Consider the following 17,728-nt stretch of genomic DNA (forward strand, 5'->3'; position numbering starts at 1 on the left):
GCAACTGAATCCAAATTTATTACAATACCACATTTTAACTCACTTTCAAAATCTTTGCATCAGTGTAGTCTATGTGAGTTGAGGTGGATATATAATGAAGCAATCACACAACCTACTTTATCAACATGCCTATTTGGTAATGAAGATTCAGCCAGTGGACAAAATGTAGAAGAAACATGGGTTTCGTCATGGCGCACTGAGCAAATTAAGAACAGATATACACCAGTATGTGGAAGACTAATTGCAGGAAACAAAATGTGCACTGTGGAGTCTTGTCTTAAAGTTTCAGGGGAGGCCAGTTTGATGCCAGGGTGCTCACTGATAGCACAGAAGTTGTGTGCCAAAGAGCAGGATCATGGCAAAATGGGTAATCCAGTCAGAGTCTATTCTGCTTGTTCCCAGCCAGAAAAGCAGGACAGAGCAAAAGGCAGCTTGTCAGTACCTTGGACAGCTCACAGTGGCCAGTGCTGCTAGCTAAGATTCAGAGAGATGTTGCCTCAGAGGCATGCCCCAAACCCAGGAAAACTAGCTGGCCTGAACCAGCCCAACACCCTTCAATGAATTCTCTGTCAATGTTTTTCAGAATTTGCCGATCTTCCTGTAGCATAAAGAGACCTGCACAAGTCTTTTCCTTTCCGCAAATGCCAGTACTTACTACTTCTCCCTGAGGAAGGCCTACCTGATTGCTTTGCTTGGTATGTGGTATAATCTTCTCTTTCCTTACAGGGTGATGACAAGACTTTTCGGCGAACTCCCTCCTGGCGAAAGCGCTTCCGCCCCCGAGACTTTCACAGCATCAGCATGCTCAGCGGATCAGCAGAGACGCTCCCAGCAGGGTTCCGAGTGACCTCCTTGGTGCCCCTTCCACCTCCTTCAGCACCACCGAAGAAAATGCCGCCAGAAGGTAAGGTCCAGCTTTGCTCTTGTTCATGAGAGATGAATAAGACAGTTTCAAACCGCCAAGTGTTTGGGTGCTGCATGGTGTGTGATCTTTGATGATAAGAAGCCCAACACTCTGTTTTCCTGAATAAGATTGTAACTACTAATTGGACTTCTAACATGGTTTGCCTGCCCAGACTACATATGGAAGTTACTTTTGGTTCTTGTACTCCCTGCATCTGATGCTGGTATCAGAGAGTTTAGATAGGCACAGAAAATTCTGAGAACAGTTGATGTCCCATTTGATCTAGCCAAGATTATCCCTCTCTGAATCCCATGCAGGGGATTTGCTTAGTTGCTTTAGCCCAGGGATGAAGGTATGAAAAGATAAATGAGAAAGCTATTTTGTATATTTTGATGAGTTTCTAATCAGTCTGGAAGAAAGGACCTTTCAAGGATCTGACCTTGCAAATCGGGTATGTTGTTCTGTGGTGTCCAACTGATGTGAATTTACACCCTCACATAATAGAACAACTCCTCTCCCTCCAGTTCTGCTCCATGAATAGCACCCTTGGCTGCTTTAGTCATTCAGTGGTCTGACATTTTATTTCTTATTGAGCTCTGAAGCCATATACCTCTGGTGCTAGGCAGCTACACTTTCATGCCTTTTAAAAAGCATTAGTTAGTACTTTTTAACTGACTAAACTTGCTTAATTGACTTTAATTGCTCCTGACCTTTGTAATAAGCCAAGCTAGGCAGTCAGGCAACAGGGAACCAAGGGTTAAAGGTGTGTTTTGCATGAGAGCTCTGATCTCACTAATTGCATGCTTTTTATGTGTTGTTGCTAAATGGTTTGCAGTTGGTGCATCTGGGTCCCAAAGGCTGGAGACATCCACAGTTCGCACATATTCCTGCTGAGATTCAGTTTCCAATGGGACCATTGGCCCAGGGCCCAGGTAAGTGTAGAAATTAGGGTAGAGCAGCTATATTCTAAGTAGTCTAGATAACTTCTAGAAACTAATGAAATAAACCAGAAATCAATTTCTTTGTCTTCAGGCTTCTAAACATAATTTTTGTTGTCTGCCTTAATTCACTTGCAGGGAAGTTTCCTGTATCACCAGTTCAGCTTTTTGTGCTATATGTGTAAGAGTCAGTATCATGACAAAAGAAGTTGCACAGGAGATTGTGCTGTATTCCCATGTTTGAACTTCAGCACCCCAGTGGCCTCACAATTTCTCTAGTCCATGTCAGACCAGAGGACCCAGCACAGTTGTTATATATCTGATGGGTGCCAGATTTATTCATTCAACAACCCTAGTCTCAACAACAACAAACATGGGCTTCAACACTTTAGCTCTGTCTTGGTGTTTGCAGGAGCAGTTGTTAGCACAGCAATATCTAGCATGTGTTATAGGTGATTTCTCAATGCACACCAAACATCCAGTACTGCTTCAGTGGCCTCTCTTTGTAGGGCAATAAGGCACAAGCACATTTTTCTTCAGAGATATTGCAATCCAACATTTAAATAATAGAAAGCAAAGACAAGTGGAAAAAGCCATGGAGCCCATAAAATAAGCCAACATCCATGAAGAAAGAGAGGAGAGACACCAAGAAGCTTAAATCTAGCTTGATTTCAGATTAAACCTCTGAATTACCAAAACAACTTATAGCAATTTTATCTAACTCCTTTCCCCCGATTTGTAATATATATATATTGCAGCCAGTACATAGAGGGCCACTCAGTGTGTTATGAAGCTATTATTGTCTCTCAAAAGAAACCAAACATTTTCTGCCAGAAGAGCCTTAGTTGATACTTATTTAAGGTCAGTGCAGAGCTCAGTTCAGGAAGAGAATAATCATCTAAAACATATTGACAAGCTGTTTCCCATAGTTGGTTATCACCCAATTCTATATAGCACAGTGCAGGAAAGAACTTAATTGCCATAGTAGCTGTTCTTTTATTATACTTGATTGAGTGCAATTCACTCTTGGCTTAATTGTTGGCCACCTGGGTTCTCTACGAAGAAGAACTGCTGATATTCCTGATGGTAGAGGGTATAGCTTCTGAAAAAATATTGTGCACAGTTTCTTAAACTTTAATGGAGTTCACACATTACTTTTAGATGTGTTTGATTCAGCAGAGAACCATATATTGTCAGGCTATGATCTGGAAAACCTGCCTGTAATTCTGTGCTCAGCTCTGAAGCTCTCTGAATGATTTTGGGGAAGTCACTCTCCCTCAAGCTAATCTGCCTTACAGGTTTACTGTGAAGTTAAAATGTTGTTCTGAGTTTCTTGGAAGAAAGGAAGAATAGGATTATAACTTGAATATATAGTAGAACTGATAGTACATGACAAAACGTCTTGAATCTTGCCTAGCAGATGCACCTACCTACCTACCAGGGACGAGCAACCTGTGGCTCTGTCAGTATTATTAAACCCAAATTACCATCAGCCCCAGCCAACATGGCAGGTGGTCAGGGATAATGAGAGTTGTAATCCAACACGATTTACAGAGCCACAAGTTGCCTACATATGAATTTTAGGTCAATATATTCAGCCCGACTATCAAGCTGTTATTCCAACAGAAGCTTCATTTTGATGAAACTGCTACCCTTTTATAAAGCTGTCCTCCAAGACTGGTTTAATAGTTACGGTGTTTGTAGGCAGGGCCCATTTACTGGCATTGAAATTGCTACAGTTGAGCCATTTGGATACCTTCTCCTTCAGATTATTATAGAAGCTGTTTCCTGCCTAGTAGGAAACTTTCTAGTCTAGTTGCATGCTGTAAGCTCAATAACCAAGAAATTCCAGGGACTGAAGTGTCGGCAAAATCTTAATGGATCATACTAACAAAGAGGAGGAGGAAGGAGGAATGTGCTGAATAGGGGCTGGAGAGTCATCTATAGAAATGAAGGGGACAGGTGTTGGATAAAGATAGCAAAGTTTATCCCTTTCTCCCCAAGACAACATCAGCACTGACGCTTCCAGTGACAAGAACAGACTTGGCCATGTTGTGGGTCTCACAGTCAAAATCCATGGATCAGTCATGACTGTGCTTGTGTCTAGCTTCTGCTATTTCTACGCTGATCCATGTGGACTCTAAATCTGTACTAAAGGCTGGTGAACAGCAGTTTGCCAGCATCAGGATTCTGAGGATTCTTGAGCAAGGCAGCTTCAGTGGGATCTCCTAACCTGGCAGAGGTGGGGTGTGCAAACTGCGGATTCTCTCAACCTTTCTCTGACCCTCTTAGGTACTCCATGCAAACAGGTGCTTGGAGCATTGGGCCTTGTTGTATCTGTTGGAGCTTTGTTGAATGCCTAATCTTTCACTCGGTCCCTAGTGAGTAGTCGTAGGAGGAGCACAGGCACAGAGCAGATTTTCCACAGCATCACATCCTTCATGTTTAATGTAGACATTGTACCCTTTTGTTTTGCAGCACATTCCCACTACTTGTATGGTTATACACTGGCTGCTTTCCGAGATTAGGCCAGAGACCAGACTGTGCCTGCTCCTTGGCTCCAAAGAACAGAAGCTACAGGCCAACCATTTCAGGTCACATGGCCAAAAGAAGATTCTTCCTCCTGCTTGTACACAACCCCTGATCTCCTGTTTGGTGTCCTTAAACCCCAATTATATCTGTGGCTTCCCATTTATCTCCCCTGTTCCCTTGGCTTTAGACATGCCCTCACTGAGAAAGAGAACAGACATCTCTCTCCCCACTGTGTGTGATGCAGTGATCTTGATGTAGGTCTGGTAAGACATGGAAGCACCTTAATACTGGTCTGCAGCAGTCCTTCACCATTATCTGCCTGTGTTTCATTTTGCCAATATGCCTGAGAGCAGCAGTAGCTGCTTGTTTCCACCGTACAGCTCGGATCCCATAAGACAATCGCTAAGGAGACAAAGGCAATGATGAGACTATGGGAGACTCCAGCTCTGAACTCTCCCACAAGCGCAGCAGCAGGCATTTCTGCTGGGACTGCCCACCATGCCACAGGCAACAAGGAACGTCTGCCAATGGGCAGTATTGTTCCTCTGATGTGAAAGGGCCAGGGCTGAAAGCAGGGCATGGAGGTGCTTGGTGGGAAGGAGAGAGTAGCTACCAAACAAGTTTGTATGTCTTCCAGGTCCCTTTGTCATGTATGAAATGAAATCTGACGCTGGGAGTTCAAGTGATGTCCTCAGATCTCTGTTGGGTAAACAGTAAATGCTCTTATCTTTCCCTGTAGACAAACAGAAAATCTCCCCTTTCTTCTCTTTGCATTTACAGATAGCCTGTGATCCAAAAAGGTTCCTAGCTGTTTCTTCCTTCTAGGGTAGGATCCGTTTGTCTCCTCATGCTGCCTTTTGCCTAGTGTGGCCCTCTTATTACTGACGTGGTATTTCTTGGTGGCTGGAATGCCCTATACTCATACCGTGCTGTTTGGAAGTGCAATATCCAAGAGACTGTACAGTTGCAATGTCTTTTTGGTGTACGACTTGCCTAATACAGTATTAAATATTTTTTTAATTTAAAGAGTAAGTGATCCCTTTATATCAACAACCTCTTTCTTTTGTCATATTATTGGTACTGCATGGATTCCAAACCCTGCAAAAAAAAGTCAGGAATGGGTGTATGTGTGTTCCAATAAATCTGATTTTAAAGCAAGGCTCAGTGGATTCATAATTCTCTTCTGCATTAATACGGATTCTCTGGGCATGATGTTTGTGGTAACTGGTGGCATGTGAGCCATATCTGGCCTGATAATGATGATGCTTAATTGGCCCACTAGTTGACTGAACACTTCCTATGCCTTGATGGAGCATTTTAACACCATCTTACATCCTTATGGCTGGGTGAGATGAGAAGTAAGGAAAAGCCCAAAGCCACCCACCTTTTCATTGTAGTCTCCTTACTTCAACAAGGCATGTCATTCAGAAGCTTTTAGACCAGTCATCTAGGAGTCCCTTGGCAGGCCCAGGGAGTGAAGATGTAATGACATTTTGGGGCCTTGGATGCACCGATCCCTTTTTTGGGATTTCACAAGGCGCACATCCTTTGTGCTGATCTTACATATGTAGATCCCGTAGCAGTACACATAACAGACATGGGCAGTTGATCCCTAGACATCCAATAGCTGAAGCACATTTAAATACAGGGATACTCTCAAAAAAAGATTTACTTGAGGAATGTGTATGAGTTACAGGGCTCCCATGCACATCAGATTGGCTACTGTGGAAAAGAGAATGCTGTACTAGGTGGGCCTTTGATCTGATGCAGTATAGCTCTTTAATTTATAAATTAAATGCAGAGAAACAAATGACAGGCTTATTTGAGGGTGGGCAATTTTGCTGTTTTTTTTTTTTTTTACACTGTGTTTTGATGGATCTAATCGTATCCAGTACAGAGATATGAGATAATTATCAGTTACAACACAGGTTGAATGGCAAAGTATCAAATGAAATAGGATCAAATGATTTTTTGGTAGACGAATGCACAGAGCCACCCCAAAATCCAATCACTACCTTCTCTCATTGAACCAGGGTATGCTTGAGCATTTATGCTCTTGCAAGAGGTAGCACTGGAAATTGTGGCTGGACTTCCCTCCTTTTGCAGGGATCAGCTTTTATGTCCCTGGAAGTTCTTGAGAGTTCCGTTTTATGAATGCAGAGGAACAACAAAATTCAGAATGGTTGCTGGAAAAAGGGAAATTTCCATGGCTATGTTCTCCTCCTGCTGTCTGTTCAGGTAAAGTAAACCTTGAGCAGTTTGTCACAGGGTCCATGACAGTAGCTAATACTTGGTGTTAGCTAGGTGTCTGACACTTGGGATATATGTGTACTGCCCCTTTGGTACGACACAGCATATTTTGCTTTGTTCTGATGGAATGAATGAGGGCAGGCATCAATTATAGTAAGAAGGGGGCAAAGACCACAAAGTTATATTGCCCAATACATTTCAGTTAGTTTGATTCAAGACTTCCATAGGAAACCAAAACTCTTCCACACAATCTCAAAAGGAATTCAAACAAAAAAATCCTTTATTTTTTTTAAAAAAAGAAATCCCACAATAAGTTAGCAAAAATACAAAAAAATTGCAACTTCACACAGTAGAAAAGACTTCAGAGGCAGCATTTTATATGGCTTCTGGGCCTGGAAATTGCAGACTGCCAAAAGAAGTTGGTCAGACAGTATTTTTAAAGTAAAATAAAAAAAATACACACTTGCACACACCCACATTTCTTTAGAAAAAAGACCATTGGCCCCCAAAAGAAACAAAACTTCTACAAAAACGGAAGAAAGAATAAAGGCCACACTGGAATCCTTCCTTTACACAGGAGTGTAATTTCTCACACACTTAGTGTTCCCAGTAATACATCAGAATGCTTTGATCAGTCAACTCCAGCCCAATTTCCAGAGGAAATGAGATCCATAAGCTTATCAGTAAAGCCACGATACCCTTCCTTTCTGGAAAGCAAGCAGACTATGAAAATTACTAGGCCCCTCTCTCATTAGCTTGCTTCTGACTGGGGGAAAGCAGAAGAAAAAAGAACCACTTTTCAAGTGTATGGAATTGGATAAGTGGCTTCAGTGGTTAAAGTCTATGACTTTGGCATGGGAAATTTAAAAAAAAATAAAATCCAGTGTTAGTTGGGAAGGAGAACTTTCCCCCCTTTGGAACATCATCCAGTGTTAGTGAGGAGAGCAGAGAAACTTCTCTTAATTGTAAAGTCCTAGTATCATGTTTCTTTTACCCTACAATCTGCGGGTAATGACTTTGGGGTTTTTTTGAATAAAGAAAGACTGAGATGGACATCACTTTCTGGATCCTCAGTTCTGAGCCCTCTCCTCTTGGAACGCAACAGCCACATCCTCCACAGCAATACTGTCCACAATCGAAGACAGCGAGTGAAGATTGTGGTCTTCGGAAGAATCATCACTCAGCAAATGATCTGCGGAGAACAAGAGAGTGACCTTAAGCAGGTGGCTTTCTCTGAGAATTTGGTTGCTGATGAACAAGGGTAGAGGGAATCCTAGGTGGGGGGAAATAAAGGCTCAGACTATTTGTGGAATGTAGCTTAGTGCTGTGTATGCCTCTCTCTGTCTGAAGGATGTGTTCTCTCCAGTGGCGTAGCGTGGGGGGTGCAGGGGGGGCCGGCCGCACCGGGCGCAACATCTGGGGTTAGGGCAAATCCACGGGTTAGGGGGCGCAAATCCACGGGTTAGGGGGCGCAAATTACTTGCCTTGCCCCGGGTGCTGACAACCCACGCTACGCCACTGGTTCTCTCCCCCTTACTCCACCCCACAACCTTCATACTAAATTTAATGATACTCGATTGCAGGCTAAAGCACACCAACCCCATTTTTTGTACAACTCAGTATCCATTGCACCTGCAAGAAAGGATTCTGTTCCAGTTCATTTGAATTTCCTCTGGTTTCTAATTACAGAGGAAACTCTATTCATTTGTACAATGACAGGAATTTAAGAAGCATGTTATTAAACATGGTTATTAAAAAATTGCATTTTAAGTTAAAATGTTTTTAATTTTAATATAAGGTGCGGAAGATCCTTTGCCCTTGATGACATTCCACTGCATGGTTACAAAAATGAATCCTGGGACTTTTGGTTTGGGCTATTGCTCTGGTTTTTTAATTTCCTGTTGCACTTTAACAATGCCGTACAACTGTATTGATACTTTTGCAGAGCTTTTTATCCCATCAAACTGTTGGTAGACACCTTTGAAAGTTTGTCAGAATGATATGGCATATTTTAATATGGAACAGACAGGTTCCAAAAAAAAAAAAAAAAATGTGCTCTATCAGGGGACAAATGGAGTCAAGCCCATCAGCTTGTCTCTTCCTAATCAAATGGTCTCTTAATTCTGATTTTTTAAAATCAAAGCTGATTCAGATCAGAGGGAGAAAGAGACATCTTGATAGACCAATGGATTTTTATATTGGATGTCAACTGCTTATGGAAAAACAATGGTTTAATGTTCAGCCAACATTTTGGGATGCCTGTGCTTAGAAACCCAGAAGCTTCATGACTGTGCATGGCTTTCCTGCCTCTAGGACCTTGGAAGCAGGCAGCAGGAACATGCCTAGAGAGGTGGAGGGGAGAGAGCAGAAAAGCCTGGAAGGAGCTCTTGAGAGTGATGGTGCTGGCTGATGACAGGGCGGAACCTCCAAAGAGGAATTGGTCATTGGACAAGGCTTCCTGCTTACCTCCAGGATGAGTGCTGAAGTCTAGCTGGGTGCTCCATTCAGGGCTGCATGAGGTGCTGCTGGATCCATGGTCACTAGTCACCTGAAATTGGAAGATGGAGGCTGTTAGGATTGGTTACATTTAAGGATCTCCATTAGGAATGTGCCCTTGCATTTGTTCCTTCACTAACTCTCAAAAGTTATTTTTGTCCTTTTAGCATCCTGTATGGAATTTATTTGTTATTTTGCCAGGAATGGTCTCTCAGCTGTCTGATTGAAAATACTGACAAAGTCCTAAAGGCAGTGAAATGGCATTGCATGCAGGATCCCCCTGGAATTTAGATTGGGGTGTGTGCATGAGCTTATTGTTTTTGTGGGTGTGTCTGTTTGTGTGTGAGAGAGGTAGTTTATAGCATGTGGTACTGATGTTCCCACTGTTCTTTTTGCTTTATGTCTGCATAATTAAAGAAGTGCCATAAATGTGTGTTGGGGGAAAAAAATCCTGTAAGCTGAATTCCGAGCCAGTAGTACAGTAACCTATCCTCACTCAGTGGCAGTGTGTGTACAGCCATGCTGTGTGCATGTGAGTTGGGGGGGGGGGCAGGTGGGTAGCATGCAGCTGTTCATTACTCTCTCTTAAAAAAAAAAAGTCTGGATGAGCATTCCAGAGCCGGCTTTGTGCTATATGGGAGTATGCAGCCTACAAAAAGTAAAGACTCCTGAAATGATAAGGTAGCTGGAAAGAAGATGGGGTAACCATGCTGCTCTTTGACCTTAAAAATAAAGGAAACTACTGCTCGTGGATGAGTGTTTAATTTAGTCCAGCAGAGCCAGAGGGCAAGTTTTGCAAAGTGAGGCAGATATGAAAGGGGGAGTTCTGTTGATTTTCACAAAATATCCCCCACAACAATCAAGTTATGCCTGGCCACCACATTCTTTGTGTTGCAGTAAGGAGGATACATTTGCATGTGTGGAAAATTTTCCAGGTATGAAACATAAGGAATCCTTCAGGGCTAGTAAACAGAAGTGCAGCTATCCTCTGTTTGCAACTAATTAACAGCTGGGAATTTCCTGGGCTAAAAAGTGACCATGCAAAACACTAGTTTTCTTATTCTTAAAGACAATGTAGAGGAAATGGGAGTTTCCTATTTAAAAAGGAAGACTTCACCCTGCTTTTTAAATAGAACTGTTAGATGTTGCAAAATACCTCAAAAATTCTCTAGTGCTGTTCCTCCCAAACCCTTTTTGAAATTGATCAACAGACATCAAAACACTTGTTGCTGCTCAACACAATGGAAGCGGAAGATCAGTATAAGCTGCAACCAGCCCTGAAGTTTACAGTTTTGGTTTCAGACAGCAGCTAGTGTGAAACAGCTTTCAGAAGACAGGAAGAACAATTGCTTTCACACATTTCTTTCTTTTATCAACAGCTGTCTTCCTGATTTCTGTATTATTATTTTTTAAGTGCAGACATAGCAAAAATAAAAAATGTAAACCATAAAGTGTCACAGCCTGGAAAGTACAGTGCAGCTCCAAATGAATAATAGTGTTAACTCATGCAAAGATCACATTTACAAATAATAAAGCTATAAAAATATTCTCCACCTGTGCATTCCATCATTATTGATGTTTACATGTCAATGTCAAGAAAACTATGAAACAAAATGTGTAACAAGATCTATATTCTGAAAAGGATGCCCTGAAAGGTGGAGCTAAGCGTGTCCCTCGGCTACAGGGAAGCTTCAGAAGAGAAACTCAGTAATGTTTCTAAAGCATTTGTTCACCTTTTAAGCACCTCTTCTTCCCCTTTGGATTGTAGGTCCAGGTTTGTACCCAAATGCCCTTGTGCATCTTTAAACGGAGACCCAGTAACCCATCTGAACTCGACAGGTGTCCAGCTATCAAAGCTCCCCCCCCCCGCCATACTTTCTCATTGGCACATATGCTAGAACTCGCTTCTGAATTGTCATCTGTTGAATCAAGTCCTGTATGCTGGTCACTTTGGTTACAAGGGGTGTGCCAGTCATGGTTCTGCTGTTTATTCCCATCTTCTATGTAGACAATAAAGGGAACATCCTGTTGGTATGAAAAGCATCTAATGCACTTTAAGTATATTTCAAAATTGATTTTTTTTTAATTCAACCCAGCTTTGACTACCACAGTTCTATTGCAGCCTTTTAAATAGCTGAATGGTACTTAATTGTAAGTGGGAGGTAGCAAAGTAGCCACAACTGCACTTTGGAGAAACGCAACGAAGAAATATAATATATTCCTGCAGGTTATCCACTAGCACTGCATGCTGAGAACATGAAGGCTGTAACTCAACCAATGTTATATGGCAACATAATACTAAAATAACTTTCCCCCACTGTGATAAATTCACTTGGGGGGGGGAATCCTCCAGTCCATGCTGATTTTTCTGCATCAATTCTCAGGCTGGCTTTACAGTTGCCTTAGGCTGCATAAATGGTGAGAACCAGTGCGATTTTTCTAGGAAAAAAGGTTCCAGAACTCACCACGGACACCTCCTTTGTTCTCTTTATAATGGCAATAGTGCCCACCTGAGAGGTGCTGGAACTGAATTCCGGTGAAAAAACCCCTTGTGAGAACACGTAAGGAAACATGATGCATGCTATTCCCTGCGAAGATACAGCTAACTCAAAAAATATGTATTCTATGCAAGATAGGTATGGTGTAGGAGCCAATGACTGAAACTAGAAAAGCTGGCGTTCACTGCCAACTTAGAAATTAGAAACATCTTGCTGGGTGCTGTTGTGGAAGGGCCATAGTTCAGTTCTGCTTTGCATGCAGAAGGTTCCCAGGTTTTCTCGGTAGGGATGGAGATGCCCCCTGCATGAAATGCTGACTGTCAGTGTAGACAATACTGAGCTAAATGGATAATTTATCTGCCTTGGTATAACTCCTATAATCCTATGTCCATGGGCCAAAATAGTCATTCGGTAAGAGCGACCAGTAGAGTAGTCATTTGGCTCCTACAGTTGGACGGTGGTGTGCGTGCTCTTACGCTTGATGGCAACAGCTCGCTCATACCCTTCCCCTGGCACTTACCACTGCTTGGGTGCTGGAGTTGCAGTAGCGCAGTTCTCGCTGGTCCCTCTCCTGCTGATTGAGAGTGCTGAGCAGAGCTTGCAAGCGCTCAATGTACTGGATGGCGCTGCGCAAGATCTCCACCTTGGGAAGCCGCTGGTTGGGGTTCAATAAAGTGCTCCGCTTCAGAGCTTCAAAGGCCTCGTTGACTTTCTTCAGCCGGCGCTTCTCCCTCAGGGTGGCAGCCCGGCGCCTGTCGATGGAGACGCTTTTCCTCTTGCACACTTTGCACGCCCAGGGCAGGCACTGGCCGGGACTGTGGTCCGGCAGGGATGAGGCCTTCTCCTCTAAGCCAGCCCTGACTTCAGGGCACAGGGTCATGGCTGCTCGGTCTTGGTAGGCCGTCTGCTCGTAGCCGTGCAAGCGAGGGCTCAGGTAGTTTTCCCCGTCGTAAAACCTCTGGTCTGCAAAAAAGTAAGGGTTGGTCTCGAGGAGTTCCATGGTGAGCGTCTGGCAAGGCAGAGCCTGCGTCAGGGAGTGAAACTCTGGCTCCTCGCACCAACTGCTTGGTGGCATTTAAACCCCGTGCGGGCATTAAATCATGGAGATAAATATAGCAAACCTCCAGGAAACCTGAGCTTGCCCTAAGCTGCTGCTTCGCATCAAAACTTGTCCATCTGATTTCATGTACTCTCCCTGTGGGGATTAGTCTGTTGGTTGGGGTAGTGCTGTGTGGCTGAAGGGCGGGGGGGGGGGGAGAGCTGGCATGTGCTCCAGAGAAGCCCAGCCGCCTCTCAAACAACGGCCCCATTGGATTTATTTTCACTTGCTCTCCTACAATGATCTTGATGATCAGTCGGCTCCCTGAACTGGCAGCTCTGCACAGCATTCCTGCCTCATCTGCTGCTTTCAATTACTACTCCCTGCCAGTCCCAAGGCCTCTTGGCCCTCCTGAACAGCAGCAATGCAGGGACAGGCACAAAGGCAGCTCCAAAGCTGTTCCTGAGCTGAAGAGCCATTTGCCTGCCAAACACTTCTGCTTGTGCCTTGGCTCAGGTGGCATAATTAGCATTGCACCACCTGTTTATGAATAGAAACCATGTGTCCTTAACACAGCGGTGTGAGAGGCTGAAAGTCAACAGGTGAAGTCCCTTTCTTAACGCTTCTGGAGAAGTTGGTTTTCTGTCTCGCAGGTAACTGTGAGGGGCATGGAATTTCTGCCTCTAGAGATGGCCACCCTAATCATGACACCTGGGTCAAAGCTTGAGGTGCCTGTGTCCACTGAAAAAAGGTGATGAACAGCAACCCAAGGCAAGAAGTTATTAACGCCCTTGTCACTACCAGGGTTGGGATCCTGTCATGTGTTCTCTGTGGGGCTGCCCATGGATGTGGCCCAGAAACTTCAGCTTCACTGAACAGATATATGGAAGAGGACCCTCCTCAGTAGTGGCAGCTAGATGACAGAATAGGCTCTGTGGGGAAGTATGCCTGAGTCAGTATCACCTCATGGTAGGCAGTAAAGATGTTTGCAGGAAAAGCACTAATACTTCATTCTGGTGGTTTATATTGGTGCCAGCTTGTATTTCATATTGGCATTTGTTTGACTACATTGTGCTTGGTTTCTGTTGTTTTTATGAGATGCCTTAAGTGGTTGCCTCATGTGGCTGGGAACAGGGTTATGTGTTTCAGCATCATTTGACCCTTCCCTTGCCTCCACGGCTCTAGACATTGCTGTTATTTATATGAAATGATCTTAGGGAGAGTTACAATCCATAAAATGACAACATACAACCTTACCATCACAAACATTCATACTGCATATTTGTGATGGTGATTAGATTATAAATTTAAATCCCAGTCCTCAGCAGTAAGAATCAACATAAGCAGAACAAATACAATGGAAGTCAATGCCACCCAAATGCTTAAGTCAATAGCATGGTATTACCTTGGTGCTGGAATAATGTCAATGGCAGTGCCAGCTGGGCTTCAGAAAGAATGTGTGTGGTTCTCTCATTTTACCCTGTGAGAGGTAGATTAGGGATCTTTGTGCACTAGTGCAAGGGTTAGTGAACAGGTGAGTTTTTATGTGCCACAACAGAGGAATCCAACACAACACTAGCACTAGCAGAAACTCTTTTTGCGATGATAGTGCAATCCATTGCGCAGTTAAGCTGCCAGCAAACTGCTTATGCATTCTCTTGCACAAGAATGTTCCGCTGGTGCAAATAAGTATACTAGTCAATGACTTTAACTTTTGGATATAACCCTTAGCCTACAAGGCAAGAAGTTGCACAAAAACCACTCAGTGACCTTCACAGCCATGCAGGAATTTGAACCCAAGTCTCTGCCCTCTTTCAAAAGCCCAGAATTCTAGCTGCTATACTGCAATACCAAGCAAGCTTTTATTTTTCAGTTGTTCCCCACATAATTCCATTGGCCACTTTCAAGGTCTGTGGCTGCAAGCCTAGGCATACCTACTAGGAAGTCTGTCCCATTGAACTCTGTGGGACTTAACATCTGAGTCAACATGCATTGGAGTGAACTGTCAGAGTCTCTCCTGTCTGCTCATACATCTGGGTACAGCCTTCCCTTAGGCCAAATACCAGCCAAGGGACTGGTCAATGGAAAGAATGTCAGCCAAAAATGTGATAATATTTTCCCTTTCAACATCCCCCTACCAGTAGGGAGGGACTTTCTATTTTATTCACATTTCTCAGCCCACAAGCTCAATGGGGAGGGACTTTGGGCAGATGGCTCGCATGTTTCAAGTTTGCCTCTTCACAGTTAGACATCAAACCTGCCTATGATTCATCTGATAAGTCTGGGCCCCTTTTGGAAGTTCATAGCTGAGCTGCCGAACAAGACCAGAATCTTAGGTTTAATTTTAAACAAAGCACAAATATCCTTGGTTTGAGAATGCGTTCCTCTCCCTCGCTTGAAATTTTGGCTGTATTCAACCAAGGAATTTCAACAAGTGCAACCTATTCATGTCATCGCGCTGCAGGGTGACAATAGTGGCAACCTGTCAAAATTCTCTCTTCCATACAAATATGGGAGCTTTGGCCTTCCCTACAAGTCATCATCATCTTGTGTGTGTAATTCACTGGACTTTGCTGTCGTCTCAGGGCCAGCCTGGATAGTAAGGGAGAGTGAGGCAGATGCCTAGGGTTGGAGGAAGAGTGGCAGCAGTCCCCCCTTCATATTGTTCATAGGAGCAAAGCAACATACCTTTTAACCAGGCTTCCTCAACTCGGTCCTCCAGATGTTTTTGGCCTACAACTCCCATGATCCCTAGCTAGCTGGGCCAGTGGTCAGGGATGATGGGAATTGTAGTCTCAAAACATCTGGAGGGCAGAGTTTGAAGACACTGACCACACTGACTGGCAGCAACCCTCCAGGATTTGAGGCTGAGATATTTTCTGGCCCTACCTGGAGATGCTGGGGATTGAACCTGGGACCTTCTGTATGCAAAGCAGATGCCCCGCCACTGAGCTATGGTTCTTCCACTGAACACACCCAGCCGCTCACCTCTACTGGAGGGCAGAGCTGCATATATCACCCAGACAGAGCTTTGAACACTCTCTAAACTAGCCTGCTGCCCTGAGGTAGGGTGGGGGAAGCAGTCCCAGTAGCTATGAAGTAGCTATGAGAGATGAGAGAAGTAGCTATTGAAGTAGCTATGAGAGATGCATCTTGGCCAGTGCCGGATTTACGTATAAAGGGATGCGGGTGGCGCTGTGGTCTAAACCACAGAGCCTTGGGCTTGCCGATCAGAAGGTTAGAGGTTCGAATCCCTGCGACGGGGTGAGTTCCCGTTGTTCAGTCCCAGCTCCTGCCAACCTAGCAGTTTGAAAGCCTGTCAAAGTGCAAGTAGATAAATGGGTACCGCTCCGGCGGGAATGTAAATGGCATTTCCGTGCGCTGCTCTGGTTCGCCAAAAGCAGCTCAGTCATGCTGGCCACGTAACCCGGAAGCTGTACGTTGGCTCCCTCGGGCAATAAAGCGAGATGAGCACTGCAACCCCAGAGTCATCCACGACTGGACCTAACGGTCAGGGGTCCCTTTACCCTTTACCTTTAAACATGCTATAGCTTAGGGCCCCACTCTCTTGCCCCCCCCCAATTTCACTATTAATATACTTCTTCTTAATTGTATTTCAGTTCAACAATTACTTTGATAAAATACATATTTTGTTATGTGCAAATGGCTTTAGATACCTATTAGGTCCATAAATTACCATGTAGCATATATTCAACACAAAAAAGCAACAATTTGTTGTTGACAAAGGACAGCTGGACATATAAAGGGCCCCATTACCTTCAGTAGCTTAAGGCCTCATCAAACCTAAATCCAGCCCTGATCTTGTCCTTTGCCTTTGGCAGCAAAATATCTTGGCTAGTCATCTCTTCTTCTGCCACAATTCACAGGCTGGGTTTGGACAGTCACCTGAACCAGTGGGGAGGAACCTCAGATCTGTAGGTCAAATATAGTCCTCCAGGCCTCTCAGGAGTCTTCCCAGGCTACATCTTTCACTAGTTCTGTCCCACATCCTCCTAGAATACTTTTGCCTGGCTGAAATGTGTCCTTGAACTGTGCTGGTGCTTCTTGCTTGCCTGGATTGAGGATGGAGATGTGCGTGCATAGAAATCTCTTACTTTGGCATGGCTGCAATGTAAACCATGCTATGCTACCACCCTGACATTCAAGGTGCCAGCTTTACAGTGGTGCAGGTGGTTCCCCTACAGTGGGCATCAAACCAAGGGGGTGCAATATACTACTATCTTATACAGGTACCTACTAAGAAGATCTATAAAAAGCAACTTTACCCAAAGGAATTATGAAATTAAGAAACATTTAGCCCCCTCCCCAATTTTGTCCTCGCTCAGGGCGCCAAGTTACCAAACTCTGCCCCTGCTATCTCTCATCCTTTTAGTGGATTGTGGATCCCAGTGGGCTGAAGAACACAGAAGAATCACTAGGGTTTAGCCATGGAACGGGAACAAACCTTTTGTCTAGGGCCTTTGTAACCCAATCCTCAAACTGAAATCCTCTGTCTGCTGAAAAAGCAGCACTGTCTGATATCTCAAGACAGACTATTTTACAAGGTATGCAAAAACCACTGGAAGGACAATATAAATTTTAAAAGCCAGCTCAAACACCACAGTCCGTGCAGGAAGAACGCTCAACGCTCTTAAGCAGTTCTGCTAAACTCAGTGGGACGACTTCACAGATGTGAAATTTGTACCTTTGGTGCATTGTGATAAATCTGCTTAGAAAATTTAGTAACAAAGGTAAAACTCTGTGGTTCAGAATTGAATATGAAAATACTGGGTTGTATGACAGTATATGTCAAATTGTGCATAACGTCCAATGGAAGGTTATCTATAGGTTTCCTATTAAGACCCTGTTCTTGTTATTCAGGATCAGTATCTGCTCTCTATAAAACCCTATAAAATTGAGACTGACTGCAGCTCCAGTGTTTCAAGGGAGGAGCTTTTCCTGCATGGCAGCCCCTTTAACTACTGTTTTTAAAAGTAAAAAAAATAAAATAAAATCCTTCCAGTAGCACCTTAGAGACCAAGTTTGTTATTGGTATGAGCTTTCGTGTGCA

At 43.8% G+C, this 17,728-nt stretch overlaps 2 protein-coding genes across 10 annotated transcripts in view; one reads left to right on the forward strand and one right to left on the reverse strand.

Moving 5' to 3' along the window:
* PPFIA4 (PTPRF interacting protein alpha 4) overlaps positions 1 to 5,532 on the forward strand; it is a 109,158-nt gene extending 103,626 nt beyond the window's left edge. For 5 of the 8 annotated variants that reach the window (XM_081866984.1, XM_081866987.1, XM_081866989.1 and 2 more), the window contains 3 exons: positions 727 to 904; positions 1,740 to 1,836; positions 4,321 to 5,532. In XM_081866984.1, coding sequence (XP_081723110.1) covers positions 727 to 904; positions 1,740 to 1,798 — 237 coding nt within the window. In that variant the 3' untranslated portion in view covers positions 1,799 to 1,836; positions 4,321 to 5,532. The remainder of the gene's footprint in view (positions 1 to 726; positions 905 to 1,739; positions 1,837 to 4,320) is intronic. The other 3 variants (XM_081866986.1, XM_081866988.1, XM_081866991.1) reach the window with 1 other exon arrangement.
* Positions 5,533 to 6,892: 1,360 nt separating this feature from the next.
* MYOG (myogenin) lies at positions 6,893 to 12,693 on the reverse strand (the record flags this gene model as incomplete). 2 transcript variants are annotated; one of them, XM_081867420.1, is made up of 4 exons in its annotated part: positions 6,893 to 7,816; positions 9,091 to 9,172; positions 11,026 to 11,145; positions 12,139 to 12,693. In XM_081867420.1, 4 exons carry the CDS (start codon positions 12,691 to 12,693, stop codon positions 7,695 to 7,697), a joined length of 879 nt encoding a protein of 292 aa, XP_081723546.1. In that variant the 3' UTR covers positions 6,893 to 7,694. The 2 variants fall into 2 exon arrangements, with proteins under 2 accessions (XP_081723546.1, XP_081723547.1); XM_081867421.1 differs by lacking the exon at positions 11,026 to 11,145.
* Positions 12,694 to 17,728: the final 5,035 nt, after the last annotated feature.

The sequence above is a fragment of the Podarcis erhardii genome (genome assembly GCF_964252035.2).
Source record: "Podarcis erhardii genome assembly, chromosome: 6".
Taxonomy (NCBI): Eukaryota; Metazoa; Chordata; class Lepidosauria; order Squamata; family Lacertidae; genus Podarcis; species Podarcis erhardii.